We start from the raw sequence: 22,339 nt of genomic DNA, 5'->3' as shown, positions 1-22,339 counted from the left end.
CACGTTACTCTTGTTTTCTAGTAGTGTGTAGACACTATACATCACATAGATGCTATCTATGTGGAAATCATCTTCATTGTTGCAAGATGTGTAAACGGTTCTTGGAAGAATGCAAGAACTTTTGGAGAGAGGAAAGTGTAGCTTTCCTTAAACTCTGTGGTCGATTGAACTTTACCACATTATAGAACAATTTGTTAAAGACTTGTATAACAATTGCACAAATTTGTTGAATTAAAGTCCATGCGATTTCTCACCACAAGAGGAAAACATCTTTGATGTCGTAGAACATGCAAAGGAATTCCTTGAATGTTGGAACACATTCATTATGAGGTTCTTGAGGATTTGAGAACTTCTGGTGTATAATAAAGGAATGATATTATTCGATGTTTTAGTAGCAATTTGTGTTTTATTAACATCTTTCATAGTTGCAAGTGGCAACTATGGTTTGGTGTTCCCCAGATGAAACACGAGTGTTTCATGTTTCCTTGGTCGTAGTACTTAAGGAAAATATATGTTGTGTGTCTTAATTTCCTTGTCGTAGTACTTAGGAAAGCTACAGGCATAGATGACCATATGGTCTACACATAGACACTTCTTTACAACTTTTCCAGTTGTTTCACGGACAAAAACTCTTCTTGAAGTAAAAAGTAAAATGGTCAAAATTTGACCAACTAATAAGATGTGAAAACATATGAGTTTGAAAGGCTCTTTATCAAACATCTCTACAAACTATATAACCTGCTCGCTCGCAGATATAGTGTTGGGTAGAGATAGAAAGTTTGATAGTCATCTTTGAAGGAAAATCTTCAAAGCTTAAATATCACTCTAAGTAAGAGTGAGGTTAACCATCCGTAGATACATGGTGGTCGAATTGAAAACCCAACGAGGTTCTAGAGCATATTCTTGTGCATAGATGAATAATCTAGTGGAGAGGAGTACCTCTCACCTTTGGAATCTGTTTTTTGTTGTTCATTACTAGTTTTGCTTCATTTACATTGTTTTTATGGACTCTAGTCTAGATCTCCTATGGCCGTAGAGCTATGTAAGGAGAAGAGACGAGTTGGTAGCATAGCATGTTAGCATATTCTACACATATTTAGTAGCATAATCTACAAATGGTTGGTAGCATAGTCTACAAACTTGAGTTTCCGGGAGTACACCTAGCTTTTCATGTAAGTGGCATGTGAAAACAATGCATCACCAAGATTACGTAGTTTGTCTTAAAGTTATAGTTGAGTCCTTGGAGTTACTGCACTTCCACATGAACCAAGGAGAATTCTTAGGTTCATAGACTAGAACACCAGGTGTACTGTGTATTCATGAGAAATTATTAAGTGGAAGGATAAGTCAGAAAAGGTCTCAAGTGAGAACAACTTTCCAATGGCATCTACAACTTTCCAATGGCATGTAACAATTCATGAAAGGATCTCAATGCCATAGTTTGAACCATGGAAATTCTTAATTGCCAAGCAATGCTGAAAATGGAGCCAAATCCCCAAATGTTGCTTATGTTCTTCTATTTCTTTAATTAGCTTATGTAAAGCTTAATCAAAACTCACTCATGATTAAGAGATTGATAAGTATTAAGGTAAGCCACATTATGCTTTCTCCCTTCTCCATTAATCCCTAAGAGAATCATGCAGCAATTTTCCCCCTTATGAACAAGAGAAAAAGTTCCAATCACATGTTATTATCCCTATTAGTATGAGATTGGAAAGTAATATTCCAAGATATTAGGCTTAAGGAACTTAAGAGAACCTTGATGGCCTCACTGCAATGCGCGACAGCCCGCCGTGAGGCTCCAAACGAAGAATTTAACAATGTTCGTTTTGTCTTATTGTAGTCCTAAGCAAGCTCTCAAACCTCAAGAAATGCCATTATGGAACAAGACTAAGAAGTTATGAAGCTTGAACCTCCTAGATTCGCTAGATTTTGGCTCATTTGTTAGCGGCCAGCTGTGCGAGTGATGCAAAAGTATTTAGCTCGCCATTTTCCACCATTGAAGCTTCAATACCTAACAAATGAACTCCCAAACACCACTCAAAGGTTCAATGGTAGAAATTGTTGCTCCAAAACTCCCAGATCAACAGAGAAGAGGGTAAGAGACAAAATGTTTTGATTAGTACTAATCTTGATTAGCAAATTTTCCACCAATTTTGATCCTAGGATTTGAAATTAGGAGCGGCTTCCTCAAAATTTGGTCCTCAGCCAACCCATGGCCCCAAAACTTAGGAAAGATGAATTAAAAGGATCAAATTCACTCAATCAAGATTATCGTGTTCCTCTTCTTGATCAAGAAAATCAAGAAATCTAAGAATTCCTCAAATTTTCTTGGAACTAGGATGAAAGGGGATCAAAGACTAAGCTCTGATACCAATGAAAGAAAGGAGCATCTAGATTAGCCTTGGATTATCCTAATTAGCCTTGGATTAGACTACATTAGGTTGATTAGCCTAGGTTTAGAGAGAAGAGAGAGTAATTGACTTGTATATTAATGATTATCAAAAGGTACCCCAAATATGGCATATGTAGCATATATACATGACCACCCCTTTCACACTATCATAAGTGTTGTCCATGGGCATGGTCCATTGACCTTGGGCCCATTATTCATATGAGACCATTTCACTTTGTTGCATGCCATCATACCTATTTTTTGCATTTTTTAAAGCATGGAAAATTTGATGTGGCCAAACTACTCATGTCAAAGTTTACTTACGCCTTTGTCCATAATCTTTGTAAGAGAGCTTAACTCGTACAAGTTGTTACATCAAACACCTTTGTTGATCATCTTACTAGAAACATCTAAGATTTTTTCTTTTGTCTTCTTGAAGCATACTTCAAGATCGTGATCTACACCTTCCTCATTGGAAAGGAGCGCTAATTCGAAGCAATTAGCCAAGGTTTCCACGAGAAGAAGAGTGAGAACTAGTCCGGAGTGACTAGGTGAGTCTCTTGGGTTATGTACTGAGACGGAGAGCTCAGGGGTGAACCATTTACAACCACTAGACATTGGTTCATTTGGGGGTGATAAGTATAGACACTATTCCATTTTGATGAGACGAGTACCTGCTCTACAAAGGTAGAGTTTGTGTACTAACTATTGGTGATTTTCGGGCCCAAATTCGTATGGAAAGTCACGATAGTTTGGCTGCTGGTCATCCCGAGATACATAAGACCTAGGCAGTAGTCAAAAGATAGTTTTATCAGCCTGGTCTGTTTAAGGACGTCCAAGACTTTGTTTTGAAATGCAAGAAGTGTCAGGTAAATGAACATGAGTGCCTCAAGGTTGGATTTTTGCTACATCCATTGGATATTCCCAAAGGAAAATAGGAAAGTATTTCCATGGATTTCATCACTGGTTTACCTAGAATGAATTGAGGGAATGATTCGGTTTGGGTAGTTGTTCTTGATAGATTGACCAAGATGGTTAAATTTATACCTATTGAAAAGGAGGTGAAAGCTCCTGAGTTAGCTAGGTTGTTCATTGAACATCCTTACAAACTATATGGCCTACATGTAGATATAGTTTCTGATAGAGATAGGAAGCTTGATAGTCACTTTTGGAGGGAAGTCTTGAAAAAGTTAGACACTACTCTTAGTATGAGTACAACCGACCATCCGCAATTTAATGGTTTGACCAAAAGAGTTAACCAAGTGTTGGAAGACACGGTCCGAGCATATGTTAGTAAAAAGCAATCCAATTAGGAGGAGTACCTGCCACATTTGGATAGTGCAAAGCATTCAACGACGATTAGATTTAGCCCATTCAACAACGACTAGATTTAGCCCATTCATGTTTATGTATGGATTCTAGCCGAGGTCTCCTGTGGCCCTAGGGCTTCAAAAGGAGAAGATTCAGTTTGTCAAGGATCTCCTTGAAGGCATACATGATATGCTACATGCAACAAAAGATAGCATACACAATGTACAAGATTGTGTGAAAACGTATGCAAATAAGGGTTACAAGGAAGTGGCCTTTGAAGAAGGTGACTATGTATTGAAAGTCCCTATGAAGTTGGAGACTGTCAAGATGGGAAAGTTGGAGACTGTCAAGATGGGAAAGTGTCAAAAACTTTATGGTCCTTTCAAAATCCTTAAGAGGGTTGGTAGCGTAGCTTACAAACTTGAGTTGCCAGAGAACTCTCGAGTTCATCCTATTTTTTATGTCAGTAGACTACGAAAAACCATACACCATAAGGAAAACGTAGTTTCTCCTAGCATTGTGGTAGAGCTCATTGAACCACCGTCTATTCCACATGAACTTGAAAGGATTTTAGAGTTTAGGGATCGGCACATGAGGCATACTGTGTACTGAGAGACAATTGTTCAATGGAAAGACATGGAATAAAAGGCATTTACATGGGAACATTTAGTACGCTGACCAAGAATTATCTAGAGTTTGTTTTCGTGGACAAAAACTCTTCTTAAGGGGGAGCTAAAGTCACATAGCATGTAATGCCTACGTGAGGCTCGACTGGACTTTGAGTACACACACCGGAGAGCGAGTGGCGAGGAGGCTTAGGGTTCAAGGGTGAGACGTCTGGGTCAGAGTATCCTGGGCATTCGGACTAGTGTGGGAAGGTAGGCCCCTACATCTACCCCGACGGGATGGGGTCTCCTCATTCTACTCTATGGCTAAGAGGTGAACAAGAGCCTTGCCTTCTTCGTCTCCGCGTAGCCAGAGTATGTCCCGTGTGTGTCCGTAGAGTGATAGGAACGTCATAGACTCTAAGCTTAATTCTAGATCCTCTTGGATAATTATGGATGAATTAAATGTGGAGTATATAGTGTATTAATGTGTGTGCCTCCATCTTCAACTATCAAACAAGGTGAAAATGCTTTCATTTTTCACAATAGCCTGCCAGAGAGACGTGCAATGATGTTGAAGAGAGAGAAAGAGAGAGGTTGAAATGAAATGACTATTACATAAAGTGATGAGAACATTTTACATAGGATTGAATAAAGAATAGTTTTGAACCTTTTTTCTCAACAACAATATCCATGATATTTAATGCTTACCCTTTTGATATCCTTCTAATGATGACTTTGTAACTAAGCAGGTATTACTAAGGCCTTTGCCTTGGCCGGCCCAAAATGAGTATTGATGCTTAGAGGCTTGATATATAAGCAAAGATTTAAGAGAAAGAGAGGTTGTTGTAAAGTTTTCTACTATGATTGCTTATTGTTACCCAACTTTCTCAAAGAACTCTAAGCTTAATTCTAGATCCCCTTGGATAACTATGGATGAATTAAATGTGGAGCATGAGTGTGTTTGCCTTCATCTTCGATAAGAAGATTGCATGTGTAACCATGTATTTCTTTTTTTGGTGATTTTCTTTTATTTGGGACGTGGGTGAAAAATCCATCACCATTTGAAGCGTGTCATCCCATAGAATCTTGTTTGCTCTTTCTACATTTTTTCTTCAGATGTTTGGAATATGCGAGATAGACAAAGAAGAAAAGTGCTACTTTAGTCTAGTCTTAAGACTCAAGTCCAAGGAGGCCTAATATCGTCATGAGAGCTGGCACCGAGATAAACCACAATGAGACTTTTACAAACAATTTTCTTAGACAAGGTTTTAACTTAGTCCTAGTCTTAAGACTCAAGTCCAAGGAGGCCTAATATCATCATGAAAGTTGGCACTAAGACAAACCACAATGAGACTTTTACAAACAATTTTCTTAGACAAGGTTTTAACTTAGTCTAGTCTTAAGACTCAAGTCCAAGGAGGCCTAATATCGTCATGAAAGCTGGCACCAAGACAAACCACAATGAGACTTTTACAGACAATTTTCTTAAACAAGTTTTTAACTTATCTTTTTACGCTATAATTTGAATCTCTTTTGTCAAGACAAGTGTTGTCGATTCAAATAATGTCAAGGCAAGTATCATCACAGTAAATGATGTTTTATTTCAAGCTAGGTTCAGTCTTTTGGGATTTTGTCATGTCAAAACACACACACACACACACACACACACACTCACACACTCACACTCTCACACACACACACACACACAGATCTTCATTAAAGACATTGTTTTCCTTCTCTCTCATGTCTCTCTCTCTTTGTAAAATCAAAATCGAACTCTCTTTCAAGATGAAGCACCATATGGTGGGTTTAGTAGGCAAGGCAAAGCGCACAACGACTCTAGGTGTTACATTCCCTCTCTCATCAAGAGGAAAATTCCCATAGAAATGGATTGCCAATGTGACCATTTGATGGAATAGAACCACATGCATCAGCTATCCGTGACAATGGCATACCCAAAAGATCCATCGACACAAGAAAATAGTTTTGATGGCCAAATAGATAGATTCTCCAACATTCCTCTATATTCAAGGGGTCAATGAGATGTCATTGAGGACATCAGAATGTCCTCATTGAGGACATCAGAAATCTATTTCATTTCAACTTTCTCATTGTGGGCGCGTGCCTGCACGGTTTCCTCCTCGAGCCTGTCTTCTTAGGGCCTGTGGATGCGTTGCATTTGGACGGTTTGCGTCTCCCAGGAAGAGGCCATTTTCTTCTCGAAGAGGCGTTTTTTATAAACAGGGGTATTGCTTGACGAGCTTAGTGCAGCAGCCTTTGATGTTGCTTAGGGCTCTAGAGGTTTTCATAAGCAGGGACATTGCTTGATGAATTTGGTGCATTAGGGTTCTAGCAGGACTGTAGGGTTTTCGATCAGCAGGGGTACTGCTCGATGAACTTGGTGCAGTAGGGTTAAGGCAGAACTTTAGGGCTTTTGATCGGCAGGGGTATTGCTTGTGCACTAGGGTTTATTCAGGAGTGTTTTGATCAATAGGGGTACTTGTTGAACTTGGTGCAATTGGGTTTACGTAGGACTTTAGGGTTTCTGATCAACAGAGGTATTGCTTGATGAACTTGGCGCGGTACGCATTTTCATGGCATATGCACTTGCTGTCCAAGTTCCTGAGTGATTGACAAGGGTTCTGCATTAGGGATTTTACCAGGATACAGTCAAGGGCAGCCGAGGTTTCATGCGCATTCGTGTGATTATCTTTTGCATTAAGGGTGGCTGCTACCTGGCTTGCAGGAATCTAGCTTCATCAGACTTTTGCACCTAAGAGCTGCAGACAGTCTGTAAGGTAACTTCTTGAAGCTTTGTGAAGAAGTTGTTTTGAAATGGTCGCTTTTTCGCTGCATGGGCCACTGCATCCTAGGGGGTACTTAGCTTGAACGAATTTCTGTGGATTTGCATGCAGTTATAGGTTCCCCTTTCTATGAGAAGATGGTACAGATCTCTCTGTAGGAAATGCTTGACTATTTAGTACACATATTGTTGTATGCAGTTTTGTATCCATGGTGTGAACTGTGGCTTATTCCAATCGATCATTCTGAACCTTTGATTGTCCTCTGACAGGAAGTAATCCTCTGTCTGGAACGGAGCTTTTACTCGGTACATTGGCTTAGTAAGAGAGATGGAGATTTCTGGAGCTGCGCTCGCTCACACTTCGATGATGGCAGGCACGCTTGGCTATGAAGGGAAAGCATTCAGTCTGTCCACTGTTCTAGCCCCGGGTTTCACCACCTTTGAAGGCTTAAAGGGAAACAAGAGTTCATGCATACCGGGCTTGGAAAATCGAAGGCTAAGCCAAATGTGTAAGCTACAATCTGTGAAAGCTGTGGCAGCGGTAAGGTTCTGTACTTTCCACTAAATTGTCGAATACCTTCTTAAATCAAAGCTTTATTATCTCGCCCAGTTACTACACTCTTTTTATGTTACCACCATTGCAGGAGGCCATAGGCTTAGGTTGATCGCTTTAGGCTTTCTACAAGATTGTTCCTGGTCTAGAATTGGTTTTTTTGTGCATGTTTAGTTGAGGAAGCTGGTGCTTGCATTTCTTCTGAGGAAGGATGACGGTCCTCCATGCAAAAATCTTACACGTTTAGTCTAGCTGATTAAAGTGGGTCTTTTTTAATGGGTAGAGCTTGCCAATGGGAGGCAGTTTTTGAGAGGCTTTTGTATGTGGTGAAGCATGATTATGGAGTTTCTCATTTTCCTTATTTATCGATTTGAGTGTGGGTGCCATTGACGTGCCCAACCACAAATTGCAATGCAACTTATCTCTCCATGCGATTTATCGCTCTGTAAGATTTGTGCATTAATATTGGCTTTCCCCTCTCCCTGTAATGTTTTTGTCTTACTTGGATGAGCCTGTTTCGTGACTTTGTACCATCTTCTTTGTTCTATTTGGTTGTTGTGGGGGCTTCTTTCTGGTAGATACTATTTGAAGACTTTTGTGTGGGTAGCTGACTCAGCAATGTTGGAGGGAGGCTAACTTCAAGTAATAGTGAGTTTGTGTGATTGGGTATTTGGTCATTGGGCAATTTCGGCTGGCTTAACTCATGTACAGAGTGTAGAAGCTATATAATGGCCCATGTTCACTGTAGAAATGGCAAATTGCTTCTGTTTGCACCTTGTGTCCCTGGTGGAAAAGTGCAAATATTAACCCAAGGTCAGACCTACTTGTTCTGGTCTGGGCAAGGAACTGGAACAAAACTTGGCTTTTTTGAATTAATGGCAATTTGCAAAAGGATTGTTCAGATGTGAATTTTGAATGTCGAACCAGTTTATTTTTGTCCATGGGGCTACCTTAGCACAGTTATGCATGGGGGACAGGTAAGGGTATAAGGAGCTTGTTTTGAAGCCAGTTTTGGTCACCATGGGAATCATAAACCTTATAGGAAAGGTGCATACTTCTGAGGACAATATGGAGAGTTGATTTTGGTGTCCAGAAGTTTTTTGAACTCAGCACTCTCTTAGCTATGTCTGATGAGGATTGTAATGTTTCAAATGATTAACCAGAATGACTTTTTTGTTATTTAGGATGAGAAATGAATTTTGAGAGGTCTGTCTTTTGTTTTTCTGCGCCCCGGGGAGGGGAGGGGGGGGTGTTGCTACGGCTGTAAGTGTAATCTACAATAGCAAATTGTTATGTTGCAGCCAGTCAAGCCACCGACATCTCTCCCTGTGAAACGCAGCAAAGTAGAGATTTTCAAGGAACAAAGCAATTACCTACGATATCCTTTAAAGGAGGAGCTGCAAACTGAGGCTCCTAATATCAATGAAGCAGCAGTCCAACTGATCAAGTTCCATGGAAGCTATCAGCAAGACAACAGGGAGGACAGGGCAGGAGGAAAGTCCTACCAGTTTATGCTGAGGACTAAACAACCATCTGGAAAGGTTTCAAACAGACTCTACCTAGTTATGGATGAGCTTGCCGATCAGTTTGGGATTGGAACTCTCCGCTTGACAACACGGCAGACTTTCCAGCTCCATGGCGTTTTGAAGCATAACTTAAAGACTGTCATGAGCACAATCATAAAAAATATGGGTTCAACATTGGGTGCCTGTGGTGATTTGAACCGCAATGTCTTGGCTCCTCCAGCTCCTTTTGTCAGGAAAGATTATTTGTTTGCACAAGAAACTGCTGATAAGATAGCTGCACTTTTAGCCCCTCAGGCTGGCTCCTACTATGACTTGTGGGTGGATGGGGAGAAGATTATGTCAGCCGATCCTCCTGATGTTGTAGAAGCTCTGAGGGATAATTCCCATGGCACCAATTTTGAGGGGTCACCTGAGCCAATATATGGTACTCAGTTTCTTCCACGAAAGTTTAAAGTTGCTGTTACTGTACCGAAGGACAATTCTGTTGACATCCTGACAAATGATGTTGGATTAGTTGCTCTTTGTGATGATGATGGAGAACCCAAAGGCTTCAATATTTATGTAAGTAACAAGCTTTTAAGTTTTCGCCTTTCTCTTCTTTACACATTTATTCTAATTGTATTCCATGTTGGTCATTTCAATGCCATATTAGCACATTAGCAAGGCCTATGGAGCCTGGTTTTTTATTGGTGCGGGAGACTCTTGTGGCTGCAGCATTGTACCTTAAGACTTCAATCGGGTCTTCCACATTTTATATACCTTAAGACTTAACTAGGGAGTGTCATTGATGGTGAGAGAGTGACCTAGTCAATGAAGGGGATTGAGGGGATCTGTGTGTCAGCTGCAGGCATGTGTCTGTGCAGGAATGTACGTGTACATGTTTGTGTGCTCTATATATGTGCTTGTGTGTATATGTGCTCACATGTGCGTGTGTAAGATTGTATACGGACATACAGTGATACATGATACATTCAAGTACAAGTACATACATACAAGTAAATTACATACGTACGTACATGAATGCATGCATACATACATGCAGGAAGTTGCATACAATGAGAAGTTCAAAGGTCTACCACCTATTTTGTAATGGTAGAAATTGTAGCCATAGGGTAGTGCTGTTTTGCAGCACCTGATGAGGTTTTAAGTTTCGGCAGGGCTTCTAAAGTTAGGGTGATGCAATTATGAAGTTGAGGAGCTCAGACATCTAAGAACTTTGTCTTAAGGAATTAGAGCAGCATATTTCAAGGGGGAGAGAGAGAGAGAGAGAGAGAGAGAGAGAGGGGGGGGGGGGGATAAGGGGTGATCCAATTATTAAGTTGAGGAGCTCAGACATCTAAGAACTTTGTCCAAGGAATTAGAGCAGCATATTTCAAGAATTGACAAAAGGGGAGAGAGAGAGAGAGAGAGAGAGAGAGAGAGAGAGAGAGAGAGAGCTCACTTGTTGCAACAGGTTGGAGGAGGTATGGGAAGGACGCACAGGATGGAACATACTTTTCCAAGGCTGGCAGAGCCTCTGGGTTATGTCCCAAAAGAGGATATTCTTTATGTGGTTAAGGCCATTGTTGCCACTCAAAGGGACTATGGCAGGCGGGATGATAGGAGGATGTCTCGAATGAAATACCTTGTTCAAGAATGGGGAATCGATAAATTTCGAACCGTAGTAGAGCAGTATTATGGGAAGCACATCGAACCTTTTCAAGAACTTCCTCCCTGGGAGTTCAAAAGTTACTTGGGCTGGCACGAACAGGTAGGATCTTTTGTGACATTATAGGAGAGCGATGAAAGTTACAAGGCTTGTGTTTGCTTTATGCCTACTGTTAACTTTTTATTAGTACAAAGACTTCTTATGTCTAGTGTGCGCGGCAATGTGGATTCTTGCAGGGAGATGGCCGACATTTCGTCGGCATACATGTAGATAACGGGCGGGTCAAGGAGACAGCTAAGAAAGTGTTAAGAGACATCATTGAGAAGTACAACCTAAGCGTTCGCCTCACTCCAAATCAAAACCTGATCCTATGCGACGTGCGAGCAGGGTGGAAACAAGAAATTTCAAGGTCTCTTCGCCAAGGAGGACTGCTGGTAGGCTTCTATGCTCTTTCAGTAGAAGGAGCCAAATTCTCTACAGGTTATAATGTAAAGGTTTTTTGCCTTGCAGCATCCTCGCTGGGTTGATCCTCTGAATTTGACTTCAATGGCTTGCCCAGCCTTACCTCTCTGCCCTCTTGCCATAACAGAGGCAGAACGGGGTGCACCAGACATCCTACGTCGTATACGAAAAATGTTTGACAAGGTATCTGGCAGTTCATGTCCTTCTGTACTGGTCTCAGAAAACCTACATGGGTGTTGTGACAGCTTGTTTTGTTTGGAGCCTTGTTGTTTTAAAGGGGTGGCATTTTTGGGGGGGTTGTCCCCAAAACTATATGGATGACTGGGGGTTTTCAGGGAAGGAGTCCCAGCTCGACCATTTTCTCTTATCCTTCAATTGAACTTTATGACTTTCAGGTTGGCTTAAAAAGTTCAGACACTGTGGTTGTGAGAATGACTGGTTGTCCGAATGGGTGTGCAAGGCCATATATGGCAGAGTTGGGCTTTGTTGGTGATGGACCCAATAGCTATCAGGTTTCTTTTCTTTGTCTTTTCTTCAACACTCCATTGCTGTAGTTTTTCTCAGTTTTTTTTTTGCTTGAATGAGCTGGAAGCATTGGCACGTGGTAGGTTCAAATTTGTTTTCCTTTTTTATGTCCAGTTGTTTTCATGGAAGCTTGACATGATACTTTGTCAAGGTTGTGTATACATAGAGAGTCTGAGGACTCTAAGACAAGGCTTGCCAAGCTGCCAATAAGCTTTTAATGGTTTAAAATTCTGTTTCTGAGCTCTTCTGAGGTAGAGTATTGAGTTAGAAGTGAAGTGTCGACTAAAACCTAGGGCCTTACATGCAAGTCCTTCTCTTAGCTTTACTTCTGTCCGAAGAGATTAGAGTTACAATAGTAAAATCTGGCTAGGCTGTAGATTCACCATGTATGTGCGGATACAAACTTATGTTGATGGTGTCTTATTGCTTTGGATTTTTAGATATGGCTTGGAGGCACCTCGAATCAGACTCGGCTGGCACAGACATTCATGGAAAAAGTGAAAATTCAGGACTTCGAGAAGGTTTTGACTCCATTGTTTCATGCTTGGAAGTTGAAGCGTTTTGCTGGAGAATCCTTTGGAGACTACACAGCTAGAGAGGTGAGTCTCCTCTCTAGATCTATGCCATGTTATTCCATGTGGAGACACAATTTCTGTGATGTGCACTCGGTTGTCAAGGATTCCATGTTGAAAATGCAAAGCATAGGAACGATAGTCGTCCTTGAATCTCACTCAACCAAGAAATGGTTAGTTTCTACTTTTTTGTAATGCTTCAATCACTGGATAGAATCCTGTTCTAAAGTGCTTGCAAATTTTTGAGGGACACAGTTGCATGCTGTGTTTTCTGTCTGGGCTTTGTGGTGACTGTTGCACTTTCATACCCATAGCTGCAGTGGTCATGATAGTTTTATGTCTTGTCTACAATTTGGCATGCTGAGTATATGAGTGCTTGCACATGTTGCAAGCTGTATAAGGCTAGGAACTAAGTTCCTAGCATGGAAATCACATTTCAATTGTGGGTAGGCAAGCTTCCCTGCGAATTTGGTTTGGTAGTGAAGGAGGTGGGTTCAGAGCATCAGTAAGTATGACAACATGGTCCCACAACCATACACATACACACACACACGGGGCCAAGGGTTGAACCCAGATCTTAACGTTAGGGAGAAGGGTAGTTTCAGAGTTGGGCTAAACTACTCGGGCAAGAGCCCGTTGGCGACAACATGGTAGTTGATGGTGTACACATGAGTAGCCCTTTTTTACTATCAAATCCTGCACCTCAAAACAGTGAAAATTCGTTGATTAGGCACCAAATGAATTTCTTATTGGGAAATACCAGGTGGCAGATGGTTGTGGCTAAGCAAGCTTCCTTTTAATTTTGTGTTTGGCTGCAAAAGAGGTGGGCTTAGAGCACGAGTGAGCACGATGACATGAAAGTTGATGGCGTATACACGAGTAGTCTTGTCACACTGTCAAATCCTGCGCCTTGAAACAACGTGAAAGTTGATTGATTAAACACCAAATGGAACTTGTTATAGGGAGGCACACTCTTACTAATACGAGGTGGCAGATGGTAACATGCTGTAGATCTGGGAAGTATCTGCAAGTTGCCATGGGAGCACAATTACTGTGAGCATTTGTAGACAAATGCATTTACAGTCTATCAGCAACGGCAACATCTCAAATCTGCAGTGAGAGGCAAATTTGGTAGCTGATGTGTTTAAGGTGCCCTTGGCGGAGGGTGTGCTTGTATTTTTCCAGTTATTGCTGTTCAACTTCCATGGCCCAGTTTTCTAGGTTATATATGGCAAGGGCACACATAAATTTGTTGCATAATGAGATCTAATTTTGACATGCATACTAATCCATTGTGACATGCATGCTAATTCTTGTTGAGATTTCAGGGATTTGAACAGTTGAAACATTGCATAGACACTTGGACAGACACCGGAAAGGATTTGAAATTGGGGTCCAATGTTCAACTTGAAGAAGAACTATATCATAGTGTGAAGAACCTTGCAGAGCGTCAGGGGACAGATGTTAAACATTTGGTGTCTCAAGTTCTTCAAAATTATGTTGAGAACCACACCGCATGACTGCCAAGGGCAGCAGATGAGAGGCAGTAAACGGCTTAGCAACCTCACCTCCCAAGTGCAATTGGGCTAAATGTACAACACTCTTATCGGGTCAATGCATACCATTTTGTACACGAGTTGTGGACTTGTGCACGCACAATTTTCTTAATTAGCTGCTCAAATACATTGGGTGGTGTAAGGTTTGGGTTTCTGTTTCAACAAAGGTTTTTCTTGAGCATGTCGTGAAGTTGAGCTCAAGAGCAGCCGCAGTGTGCTGCGCCAAAGCAAATTGAAGCAGAGTAAGGTCTACTAGTCGGGCGATCTTATGCCTTCACCTGAATTTTTGTCTCGTCACTTTAAGATTAATTGTGTTGGTGAGAGTGACAATATCAGATTTTGCATTGATATGATTCTGATGTTTCTTAACAAGGTTCAGTATCGTGTATCTTATCACAAATGGTGTAAAAAAGCTCAGCTTGGTTATGCAAAGTTTGTCACCTTTCATGTTATCAAAATAGAGAGTAAGGGATGTGTGCTAATTGAAAAGGATGAGAACATAGCTGTCAGGTGTGAAAAGTTCGATTCGGTACGGTACGTTCAAATACGGTCTCGGAACACCTCGCTAAATTTTGAAAATAAAGATACGGTAGAGGTACGGTTCATTTAAAAAATACTTGAAAATAAAAAAATCTGGTGGAGGAAGAGGGAGATGATTGAGAGAGTCTAGAGGGGAGCGAGAGGCTTGAGCCTTGAAGGAGAGCTTGAGGGAGAGGATAGACTTGAGCAATGAGCACTTGTGATGAGTGAAAAAAAGATCAAAAAACAGTCCCAAAAAATGGTTTTAAAAAAAGCAAGGCAAAAAATGGTCAACCGTACCTCCATCGTATCGTATTGAACCGTATGTATCGTATGTACCAAATCATATCTCCTAGGTGGTGTGTGAATTGGGTGCCACTATGGATGAGAATAAATAAATCTAGAAAATTGCTGCTTTAAAAGTGTGCAGTGAGTTTTGATGTGTGTTTTCTGGCTTTGGCATGTATCTGTTGCGAGCAATCATTAAAGCGAGAGGCCAATTTAATTCTCTGTGGAAGTGACTAACACCCAGTGGCTCTATGCTAATAAATACTTAAAAAGCAAATATTTGTGGTGGGGACATGCTTGTAGGAACTCTCCAAGTGCATCTTTCAGGGTGGGTATCAATCATAGGTGCAAAAAATGGGGTGCTCTTCATGATAACTTTTTTTAACATCTGCATCAACCTTGCTTTGTGCCACAGGGTGGTAAATATTGTTGACATTAAAGTTTGAACGTAGAAGAAGCATGTTTCCCACTTTGAGGAGACAAGAGGTGAATCCAAGCTGAAGGTGGGAAGGAGAGGAGATAGATTTATGGTTGTGGTGCCTTGGTTTTTATAATGTTTCCTCATAAATTGATTTCTTTTGAATTTTGAAATTTCTACCATGGCTTGCAGAAGATATGGCAAGGGCTATGGCTGTTGATAGCATCTATTATGGAAGAGAGGGAGACAAGGAGTGTGTTCGATGCCTCTTTATTGATTATGAGTGCATAGCACTTGAGAAGACCTACCTCCCGCTATTACCGCGAAAGTTGTCTATGTAGAGCTTGGCACTCCTTGTTATTGCAAGACCGTGCAATAATATTTGGCTTTGTATATGCAATATATTGATTCACTTTTGAATTGAGAATAAAAATGTCTACTTTAAGTGGCTTTCAACATATTTTCAATATTGGTGAAATGTTTTGGGGTGAAGAACCATTCAAAACTATGTATGCTTTGTTTGAAAGTGCAAAACGATTCAAATATGTTTTGCCTTTTTGGTCTATCATCTTATGCCCCTACCTTGTGCTTGTCTTTTAGTAGCTAAATTCTTGTCTCGCTCACTTTTCCTCACTCAGTTTTCTGATTGCCTCTAATCACTAATCACTAATCACTCTAGGATCTCTGAAAAATCCTATCTCCCGAACAGCTAGAGCTATGAGAAATTTGCACCCATAGATATTTTCAAAAAATTGTGAAGAAACTTCCTATGGAGTCAAAATTGTTGTGTATCGTTCTTTTTGTCTGCAGTGTTGCATGAGTAAATGACAAGTCAACACTACTCCCGATTCTCAATCTCTTCATGTACAAATGTTCTCTTTGTTGTCCAAACTCTCTCTCCCAGTGGCAGAGTGCCCAAATGGTGGATTTTTCACTTACTTCCAGAAACCCCCTTTGCTTCACAACTACATGTAGCTTTTTTTCGCTGGTTCTTCTCTAACTACAATTTTGTATTGTGGGTTCTCTTCTAATTGCAGTTTTTCTTTGTGGGTTCTCTTGCAACTGCAGGGTTCTCTCTCCAATGCCCATGGTGGCTCTTCACCTTTTCTTCTTTAAACCCCTTTACACCCTCTCTACTCTCCAATTCACCTCTGCATGTTTACAAATTGCTCTCGCATGCGCGCCTTCGTGAAGGGTTGTATCCCTCCCCTTCAAGCCCACATTGTTTTGTAACTATCAAAATAATTTGTCAAAACCACACGCAACAGTTGATGAAACCTTAGAAACACGTTCAGGAAAAAAAGAGCATCTCATTTGCTAATTAATCAATTATCATTTTTTACAAACTTTGGCTCCCTATCACAAGAAAGATATATCAAGGTAACTAAAGTTCATGAAGTATGCAAGGAGTGGATAAATTTTTGCTATTTAGAGAAAGTGCTTACAAAGTAGAAGCCATGTGGAAAGATCCACCAAAAAAATATGCCCTAGAGTATGAAAGGTAATTCATGGCTTAGCCACAAAAAATAGATAACAAAGCATGGAAGCAAAAATTGAAAACCACACTCGGATGCTACTATGCTCCACGATTACATGTCAAGGTCCAAAGCTCCGTGATTCAAGATGGAATTTTTGAAGTATTCTCTTAAAGTGTATTTGAATGGGCGCATGGGTATTATGCCCATGATTCCAAAAGAAGTACCTCTAGTTTATAAGGACCAAAGCATAAAGGAACATTAAACTTAAAATGAGCAATATTTGTAAACTTTGGTGTCAGATGGCTATAGGAGCTCAATTGACTTTACTTGGAGGAATGGGCAGCTAGGCCGGGCCGAGGACCGGGCCGAGGACAAGAGGTGACCTCGTGTTGACAAACAATGGCTGGGCACATGCATATAAGTGAGCAAGGATGTGGGTTTTCAATATTATGGTGAAGCTACCGGTATGGTGCATGCTTTCTAGGGTTTGGGTTTTCTATCAACGACTTAATGCTTTTACACGTTTGTTTAAACATGAATGTCTGCCTTCAAGTCCCAATGTGCATACACTTTTTTTTAAAAGACTGTGGATGCTTCCCCGATACACCCAAAAACCACAAGGAAGTATAACCCTTTCCAAATATTGGCCAATTGAATGCACGAGATCCATTCACGTAAGAGCCACTTGAACCAATGCACCTATGATACTCAAAAAAGAGCATGCAATGATAGTAGCCTCGCAAGAGTAGAGCTACTACACATGAGTACACTAGACCACCACAACCCCCCAACGAGGATTAAAATGCGAGCTTGACGCACCATAGCAATGATATCCAACAGTCCCCCTCAATGTTCACCCCAAAGGTGAACTACTGTTTCGGCCCCACACCGAGCTGATGAAGATGTTGCTCCAAGGTCTTACTCTCGACGAGAGCTTTGGTGAAGGTAACTGCACAATTATCCTCTGTAGGACAATACTCCAAATCCACATCTTCATCAATGATAAGCTCAGGCACAAAGTGACATTGAACCTCAAAGTACTTTGAGCGAGCATGAAACACAAGATTTCTTGCAATTGCCATGCAACCTTGCTAGTCACATAGTAACACTGTAAGCTCAGGCACAAAGTGACATTGAACCTCAAAGTACTTTGAGCGAGCATGAAACACAAGATTTCTTGCAATTGCCATGCAACCTTGCTAGTCACATAGTAACACTGTAAGATGCTCTTGAACTTCTCCCATGTCTCCAAAAAGTCTCCTAAACCATAATGCCTCACATGAGGCAAAGCACGTTGCTTTGTACTCAGCCTCAGTAGAAGAAAGAGAAACTGTAGGTTGCTTCTTGTTGATCCATGAGATAACTCCAGATCCAAGTGAAAGGCATTCAAATGTTCACTGATCTCCTGGTATCTATGTCTCCGACCCAATTTGAGTCACAATATCTAGTCAAAGTGATTTCGTAACTAATGCCATACTCCAAAGTACCATTGATGTATGTTAGAACACGCTTACCCTCCTTTCAATAGTTTGTTAGAAAACCTGCTTAAAACACCTGTAGCTTCACAAATATCTGGGCGAGTGTTACGCAAATAGATAAGACCTCCCACAAGTTTTCTGTACCTTTCATTGTAGATGCATCCTCGTTTGAAAGCTTCAAGTTTACTTCAAAGGGGTGCTCACTGATTTGCACTTAGACATACCAAATGCTTTAAGTAGTTCACGAGCGTACTTTCTCTATGAAATGAAGATCTTATCTGACTCTTGCCAGACTTTAATTCCCAAGAAAAAATGTATAAGTCCGATATCTGTCATCTCAAACTCTGTACATAGGGATTTTTTAATCCTCTAAGCAATCTTTTGATCATGATCTCCAGAGAGAATAAGATCATCCACATAGACAAAAATCAACATATACCTGCCATCATCTTCAAATACGAACAAACTTACATCACAAAGACTTCTTCTTAGACCAATACTCAACAAGTACATGTCAATCCATTGATTCCACGCATGTGGAGCTTGCTTTAGCCCATATAGTGGCTTCCGGAGTCTACAAACCTTACCTTCTAAACCTACAATCTCAAATCTAGATGGTTGTTCCACATACATCTCCTCTTTTGAGATACCCATTCAGAAAACCTAACTTCACATCCATTTGCAGAAAACCTAACTTCACATCCATTTGCATCACCGGCCGCCCTTTCTGTGCTGCTGCAAGGGCTAGAATCATGCGGATTGTTGTCAATCTTACTGTAGGAGGAAATATTTCCTTTTAATCAAAGCCTTTTATCTGTGCAAACCCTTTTGCTACAAGCATTAGGACCAAAAACGTTTAAAAATCAGAGTCTGTGGAAAGGTATAAACTTCAAGTTAAACGATTGGGTGACTATGCAACCATCATGCAAAGGTCCTCATAGGATAAAAAGGCAAAGAAGAGGCTTACTACAACACCATTGGAAGGGGAGTAACTTGGAATTCAAGATAGAAAAAGATGGGTGGAAGGCAAAGGTGCAACATGCGTACACGACAAGAGACATGCACATGCATCCTTCTACTCCAGCATCTACATTGCAAAGGTGCAACATGCGTACATGACATGCACATGCATCCTTCTACTCCAGCATCTACATTGCAAGCTCATTGTAAGATATTGTTTATAATTTAATTTATGTTCTTTATTATTATAAGGTTTATTCACATGTGTTGTATATGTGATAGATGTTTATCCAACAAGCTACCTGTGGAGTCATTCACCGAGAATTTCGAAGCTATGCATGCTGATCTTTGGAAAGTATTATTTTTCGATCAACCATCTTCTTTTTAATTAACAAGAATATATTTTTATACAATGCTAAGTATATTTTTCTTGCAAGAGAAAAAGCTTATAGAAGACTGGAGAGTTTGCTTATCCCAAGCCTAAATTCTTTAGATTGGGATTTTCTAGATAAAGGTACTCTATTAGCATTTAAATCCAAGATTGTCATGGATATTCAAAAATCTATAAAAGCAAGAAGAATTTCTAATAGGATTAAGCTATCATGGTTTATACCTCTCCATGTATTTGTGGCATGTTTTCAGAAGCAAACATGAAGAGGACAAAAAGCAATGCAATTGTCTACATAAATTTGAGTCTGCTGACTTGGATAATGCAATTGGAGTAGAATGGGAAGTGATTGAAGTCATCCATAGGGGTAATTTTATAAAATGTAAATCTTGCATTGATTCTATGGTGATGGCATATAATATCTCTTGACAAACCTTGTACATCATCTTAGAGTACAAATGATGGAAAAAGAGTAGAGGGACTTGGATGCCATTGGATTCAGAGGAAAGATTTGTGTTGTATGACCTAATAATCAACTTGAGTGATGATGACAATAGAGTTGTCCCTGTGAATGCAAAATGGACAAATGTTATTATTGTAGTCTTTTTTTAAAATAACAAATTAATTTATACACTAATTTGTTCTTTGTAGGGTTCTTCTAGCCACCCTACCCCCAAAGGCCCATTATCCTCTGTTTTTGCTAGACCTTATAGTCCCTGTTTATGTACAAACCCTAATTTAACAGGCTCAAAGAATGGTTGAGGAGATGCAACTTTGAAAACATGCAATATGTAATTGTGCCTTAGAAGTAAGTATTTTGTTTTAAATATTTCTTATTATACCCCTCTATCAATGATTATTTGCTTCTCTTTATCTTGTGTAGAAGCTATTGGAGTGTGTTTATAACTGATCTAAAGAAAAGAAAGACTTTTTCCTCAAATTCCATGCTTGATATGCATGGAGAAGCAAAATTGTAAGTTTTTAATTAATATGGTGGTTGTGTTTAATTATCCAAATGGTCTAAGATAAAATAATCTTTGTGGTTTGTTATTTTGGAGGGCATCTTAGCACATTATAAACCCTCCTTCCTCCACTCATCGATAATGAAACTCCACATCAATTTTTCATTTTGCCACTGTGTTATCATAGTATCAATAACAACTTTTAAATTTGTAATAAAGCTTTGTTGAGAGTTTTAACAAGAAATGTTATTGCTATAGGTTCCATCGATGGAAGCTCATGTGTATGGAGAGTGGTCGAAAATACATGGAGATACATGCAATTAAAATTTCCAATAAACATATCAAAAATAGTGATTGTGAGTACACATGCAATCAAAATTTCCAACAAACACATTAAAAAGAGTAGTTGTAAGTAATTTATACATTTTTTCTTAAACTTTCATATCATACTAATATGTACTAAGATCTATATCATAATTCTTTGCAATTTACAACTTCATATTACACAAACACATACATGTGGTGGTTGAGAGCAAAGGCAATTAAATTAATGCTTGATAATCATGTAGATCTTCCTATAGATCTAGATTCACCCCACCACTAGCAATCCCACCTAAGATGATAAAGAAGCCATTAAAAAAGAAATGATTTTCCATAGTGTCTCCATTGAAATTTGGGTCATGTTCAAAGAAGAAAACGAAAGACACAGAGAAGAAGGGAAAGGCTTCTCGAAAACACAAATAGTCTAGGGAAAAAGAGGCCAAGTCAAAGAAAACACAGTCCAAAAAGTCAAAGAAAACACAGTCCAAAAAGTCGGAGTCCAATCAACCAAGGAATCCGAAAAGGCCAAAGCTTCTATGGACACTGACCAGCCAAAGCAAGAGCCGTAGGAGTAGAAAGGATTTTATTCTCATGCTTTGTTTGTATATAGATACCATTGCAATAAATATATATATGAAATTAATATTGAGTTTAGTTTCTCGTTTAACATTGGTCATCTTGTCTTATACATCCTAAATATTATTAATAATGTTTAATAACTATTTTACAAAATGAATCCATAAGACAAGATAAATAGGTGAAAAATTATCTTGTAATAAGAAAACTTCAAGATTACACAAGACAGACATTTCATACAACTAAAAGTATTTTCGGATCTTTTCTCCACCGTAATACCATCTACCTTAAATTTGAAGTCGAATGGTATGGCATCTAATAGAAATCCCAAAAACGTGCACACATCAAGATAGCTTGCATACTTGAGAGATATCAGAATCACTACATCATTTATTTCTCGATTTCTCTCTACCAACATATATGTATCTGATGGTGCTATATCAAGTTACTCTAAACCATCAACAAAATCTTTCACTTGAACAACAAGTTGTCCAGGTACATTCTTTAAATCTTGAAAGTTCAGCAGCTTCTCTTCCATTATTCTTTCTTCTTCAATTTTCTTATCTTCCTCATAAGATATCTTATCTTTACCCTTCTCAGCCTTTGCATAATCTACAGTTCTAGTATCCCTCTTGTGTGTAATATCTTCAATCATTATACATACGTCCTTGGGTTTCCTAGTTGGTGACACATTCAAGATATTGAATGCCCTATAGTTACTCAGTGGTATAGGTTGCACGAGCTTTTCAAATACATATTTAATAAGTCTGTATGTGTGCATGTCTTTGTCCATAAGTGTGACCCTCTATGGGCATGGGCAAAACAAATATAGCTGTTAATAAAAAAGTCTATAATAAAATCTTTTGCAACCTCTTGGATGGCACATATGGCAGTGGAGGCCCATCTCATTCCAAGCTTCCAATCATCACAAATCCATCTCACAATTCTCATAATTGAGTACCTTTTCATATTGAGTACTCCTATCTTTGTAT

General features: G+C 39.7%; 1 protein-coding gene across 1 annotated transcript; it reads left to right on the top strand.

The window, feature by feature from the left end:
* The first annotated feature begins 6,318 nt into the window (after positions 1–6,318).
* Positions 6,319–14,310, top strand: LOC147608086 (sulfite reductase [ferredoxin], chloroplastic-like). The gene is made up of 9 exons (XM_086790018.1): positions 6,319–7,112; positions 7,388–7,658; positions 8,972–9,757; positions 10,650–10,946; positions 11,081–11,278; positions 11,355–11,489; positions 11,702–11,818; positions 12,272–12,430; positions 13,732–14,310. The coding sequence occupies exons 2-9, from the start codon at positions 7,446–7,448 to the stop codon at positions 13,921–13,923; spliced, it is 2,097 nt and encodes a 698-aa protein (XP_086646144.1). The 5' UTR covers positions 6,319–7,112; positions 7,388–7,445; the 3' UTR covers positions 13,924–14,310.
* The last annotated feature ends 8,029 nt before the right edge of the window (positions 14,311–22,339 follow it).

The sequence above is a fragment of the Cibotium barometz genome, chromosome 54 (assembly GCF_041138505.1).
Source record: "Cibotium barometz isolate CiBa-2024 chromosome 54, ASM4113850v1, whole genome shotgun sequence".
NCBI lineage: Eukaryota > Viridiplantae > Streptophyta > Polypodiopsida > Cyatheales > Cibotiaceae > Cibotium > Cibotium barometz.
Note: the sequence above shows the minus strand (reverse complement) of the source record. Positions and strands in the feature narration are given on the sequence as shown.